The 5000-nt window shown below is 32.2% G+C and overlaps 3 protein-coding genes across 7 annotated transcripts in view; all 3 read right to left on the bottom strand.

The window, feature by feature from the left end:
* Positions 1–1031, bottom strand: part of LOC147468469 (uncharacterized) — an 8492-nt gene extending 7461 nt beyond the window's left edge. Inside the window, exons 1-2 of the mRNA XM_086553199.1 lie at positions 760–1031; positions 488–562 (exon numbers count right to left, since the gene is read on the bottom strand). Coding sequence (XP_086409325.1) covers positions 488–562; positions 760–1026 — 342 coding nt within the window. The 5' untranslated portion in view covers positions 1027–1031. The remainder of the gene's footprint in view (positions 1–487; positions 563–759) is intronic.
* LOC122254995 (uncharacterized) overlaps positions 1–5000 on the bottom strand; it is a 194766-nt gene that overhangs the window by 81822 nt on the left and 107944 nt on the right. The gene's annotated exons all lie outside the window — the stretch shown is intronic.
* The window catches only part of LOC147468468 (uncharacterized), a 9692-nt gene continuing 8349 nt past the window's right edge, over positions 3658–5000 (bottom strand). The window contains exon 5 of the mRNA XM_086553788.1: positions 3658–3974. Within this exon, the coding sequence (XP_086409914.1) occupies positions 3658–3974 (317 nt within the window). The remainder of the gene's footprint in view (positions 3975–5000) is intronic.

Raw genomic sequence — 5000 nt, 5'->3', positions numbered from 1 at the left:
AGGTAGGAATAGGTATCATAAGTGCTCAAAAAGACAAATGAAATGAACTTTCTCTTTCTCTCTCTATCTCTCTATCTATCTATCTATTTACTTGTTCATCATCTAACTAATCTCTCGCTCTTTCTACTCATATTGTTTCTAGAGAAGGAAGTGACAAGCATATCATTATTGCCTCTAACTTGATAATAAGTCATTTCCTTCCTGACATTGTTGATGGATGGAGGGAAAGCTGATAACCACGAGATAAGGAGATTGGAGTTGTAAGAGAATCAAGTGGATCAAATACTTATAAAAGATTAGCCGTCACCAAAACCCTCACATTTTGCTTTGCATTTCATTCTATTTACTCCCCTAGTTATGGATTTTAGAAAAGTTTTCTTTGATTGCTATATTTCCTGTCATTCCACTGATTTTTCTCTATCTTTTTATTATTATCAAATCTAAATCATTTCTATTTTTTGTATACCTTTTCTCTACAAAAACTCACCTTCAGCACTTGGATTTCTCTTTGCAATCTGATCCTTTCCTTCTCGGTTGCAACCCACCCTTGCATCACGTGTGTCTGTAAGTAATCAATATTCAATAGAAAAATGCATTAGCATGTTATGTCTCATTATATAAACAAGAATCAAAATTTAGAATCCTTTTGTGGTTTAGTTACAGTGCCACTCAGCGACCATGGCACTGCCCATGATGCACAACTTTGAAAACCAATGGTGACAGAGTAAGGACCAGAGTCTGACCAATACAATCTATTACCATGGACACGCTTTGGAAAAGTTCCATGCCACGGCTCTCTGTGGAGGAAGATCTCAGCATCAAGTCCCGCGGAGTCCTTCCTCTCTTGTTCTTCTTGTACATGGAAGCCCCAAAGTTCGTCAATGTGAATATAGTGAGGAGATGCCCTTCTGAAGCTACTTTGTGGAGGGGCGTGTCGCCTTCACCATCTGCAGCGTCCACGTCGGCCCCGCCTTTCCGAAGGACTTCCAGCACTGCCGTGTGTCCCTTCAAAGCTGCCCTGTGCATTGCTGTCTGTCCTGAAGGTAAACTTGACTGTAGAACTTGTCAATGTTTAAATGTTACTCTACAATGAAACACTTGTTTAATTTTCTTATTTTAATCTTTATTCAAATTTGTTCAGAAATAAGTGAGATGTGAATGTATAATGATAAAGATATGATATATATTTAAGAATATATATTATATAAATCAAGATATATATATGATGATGAAATATGACAATAATATTGATGATGACAACACACACACACACACACATATATATGTATATATATATATATATATATATATATATATATATATATATATATATATATATATATATTCATACATAACAAAATATTGATAGAAGTAAATAGAAAAAGAATACAAATATGAATAATAAAAGATAATGATAATTATTACAGTATAATAAAGTTAGTTATAAAACCGTATAACATCTCTAGAAATAATAATGAAATTAACCAATGATATTCTATAAATATGAGTAAAAATAACAATAGTGTTAATATAAACAATGGTATAAGTAATGAGTTAGGACAACTCATTAATGGGAACATAATGATAATGGATGATGAGCATGAAGATGAAAAGGAAAGAGAAAACTGAGTGATAATGAGAAGAGAAATAAATATGATGAAGTGTGGGAGAAGGAGAATTAGACAGAAAATGAAGTGACAAAGAGTAGAAGAATTATATAGAGAATGTAAAGTGACAAAGAATAGTAGGAGAAGGAAAATTTAACAGAAAATATAGAGTGACAAAGAGTAGGAGAAGGAGAATTATACAGAAAGTATAGAGTGACAAAGAGTAGCAGAAGGAAAATTGTACAGAAAATATAGAGTGACAAAGAGTGGGAGAAGGAGAATTATACAGAAAGTAAAGTTCAAAGAGTAGGAGGAGAATTATACAGAAAGTATAGAGTGACAAAAAGTAGAAGGAGAATTATACAGAAAGTATAGAGTGAGAAAGAGTAGAAGGAGAATTATACAGAAAGTATAGAGTGACAAAGAGTAGGAGAAGGAGAATTATACAGAAAGTATAGAGTGACAAAGAGTAGGAGAAGGAGAATTATACAGAAAGTATAGAGTGACAAAGAGTAGGAGAAGGAGAATTATACAGAAAGTATAGAGTGACAAAGAGTAGGAGAAGGAGAATTATACAGAAAGTATAGAGTGAAAAAGAGTAGGAGAAGGAGAATTATGACTGGAATGGTTCTGAGACTTGCGAGGATAAAAATGAAAATGAAAACTGTCGTCATGATGTTAATGAGAATCAAAATGAGAAAGGAACTGAGGTTGGGAATGAAAATGCCAATGCTAATTTGAATGGCAACAATTGCTATAATCGTAATGATTATTATATTAATGATAATAATGCTAATGAAAATATTTATGATAAATACAAGCAAAAGGGAAAGCTTATGAATAAGCTTGAAATGACTAGAGAATGAAATGAAAGGGATGGAAAATGATCAAAGGAAATGAGAGTGGAAATGAAAATGGGAAAGTATTCATGAATGAGAATCATCATGATTTGAAGAATGATGATCATTATATGAATTATAATTTAAATGCATATTCTGATGGCAATGATAGGAAGGAAAATAATAACCATAATCAAAATAAGGTTTTAATTATACTTCTATCATTGTTGTTGGAGTTACTATTATCATTAACATAATATTTATGATGAAAGAAATTATGATATCAGTCATAAGAATTATTTAAAAATAAAAATGGCCATTCTATCTATTTTGATATTAATATTGATAATAATAATGATTGTTATCGTTATCTTTAATATTTTTATATAATCATAATGTTATTCTTATTCTTATCATTATCATCATTATTATGGTTATTTGTATTATTATTATCATTATCATTTTAATAATCAAACTTAATGGATAATATATTTTTTTGTATGCTTATATTATTGATATTTCATTTGGATATGTTACCTTTGTACTATGCAAACCTAACTTAAGTTGCAAGAAAATGTATTTTGTAAAACGAATGCTAAGTAGTGCATTCCTCTTAACAGCACCTGCCTAACCATGTTTGTTGCAAGCAAGCTGTGAACAGACTTGGGTGTTTGCAAGAAGGAAGAACAAGGAAGCCATCGTGTTATCCTCATTATCATTACCATCATGATTTACCGACACTGGTACTATGAGTGATAAAGACCTCACAACTACAACAAAAGCATGTACGAGAACAAGAACAACAGGATCATCAACAAAATTATCAATAATGACAAGAAGAAGGATAACCTATGATAATAATTTCAATAGAAATAGCAGTAATATGAATAATTAAAATAGTGATAATTCTAACTATAACAATAATAATAATAATAATAGCAATGATATGTATAAAATCATATATAAGAAAAAATGAAGTAAAAACAAAAATGATACCAATAATGAAAAGAGTAAAAGAGGAAGAAAAAAGATGAATGATGAAAAGTGACAATTACAAAAGAAAATTCTTGAAATAATAATACAAATGTAATTGTAATAATTGATAATAGAAATGAATAATTTTTTTATGTATAACAAAAATGAATATTTTTATGATAATATTAATCATAACATTGAATTTCATATGATAAATGATAATGAATAAGTAACATTTACAAATAACTCAAATAAACAACTAAAACATAAGGAATGGATAAATAGAAAAGAAAAATGAATGATAAAGAAATAAGAAAATCTGATGATAGAGGTATCCTTATTAGATCTGAATAATAATTGTTATAAATTTCCACAGAGACAAAGATGAGAAAAGAAACAAAAGCAAAATTCTTCTGGCGCCTTAAAGGAGTCACTCGCTTTCCAATCGCCTTACCATCCTTATCCTCGCCATTCACTTCTCCGCCCTTCTCGAGGAGCGTCTCTGCAACAGCATGATCGCCGTTAAAGGAAGCACAGTGTAAGGGAGTCCCACCTGAGGGAGGAAGATGCTTCTGTTAGACGTCTGTTTGTGAGTAATGAGCGTGAGAAGGGAAGTTAGGATGACAATGCGAAGGTGAATGAGAGTGAGAATGACAATGAGAAGGTGAATGTGAGTGAAAATGATAATAAGGTGAATGTGAGCGAGAATGATAACAAGAAGGTGAATATGAGTGAGAATGACAATGAGATGGTGAATGTGAGTGAGAATGATAATAAGGTGAATATGAGTGAGAATGATAATAAGAAGGTGAATGTGAGTGAGAATGACAATGAGAAGGTAAATGTGAGTGAGAATAGCAATGAGAAGGTGTATGTGAGAGAAAATGACAATGAGAAGGTGAATGTGAGTGAGAATGAAAATGAGAAGGTGAATGTGAGTGAGAATGGCAATGAGAAGGTGAATGTGAGTGAGGATGACAATGAGAAGGTGAATGTCAGTGAGAATGACAATGAGAAGGTGAATTTGAATGAGAATGACAATGAGAAGGTGGATGTGAATGATAATGACAGTGAGAAGGTGAATGTGAGTGAGAATGACAATGAGAAGGTGAATGTGAGTGAGAATGGCAATGAGAAGGTGAATGTGAGTGAGAATAACAATGAGAAGGTGAATGTGAGTGAAAATAACAATGAGAAGGTGAATGTGAATGACAATGACAATGAAATGGTGAATGTGAGTGAGAATGACAATAAGAGGGTCAATGTGAATGATAATGACAGTGAGAAGGTGAATGTGAGTGAGTGAGAATGACAATGAGAAGGTGAATGTGAGTGACAATGACAGTGAGAAGGTGAATGTGAGATAGAATGACAATGAGCAGGTGAATGTGAGTGAGAATGACAATGAGAAGTTGAATGAGTTAGAATAACAATGAGAAGGTGAATGAGTTAGAATGACAATGGGAAGGTGAATGTGAGTGAGAATGTACCCGAGAAGTTGAATGCGAGTGAGAATGACATAAGAAGATGAATGCGAGTGAGAATGAAAAAGAGAAAGTGAATGTGAGTGAAAATGAAA

This window comes from Penaeus japonicus, unplaced genomic scaffold (assembly GCF_977035675.1).
Source record: "Penaeus japonicus unplaced genomic scaffold, GWHDUDI00000001_assembly GWHDUDI00000028, whole genome shotgun sequence".
Classification (NCBI taxonomy): domain Eukaryota; kingdom Metazoa; phylum Arthropoda; class Malacostraca; order Decapoda; family Penaeidae; genus Penaeus; species Penaeus japonicus.
The sequence above is the reverse complement of the archived record's forward strand: the minus strand, read 5'-3'. Positions and strand labels throughout refer to the sequence as shown.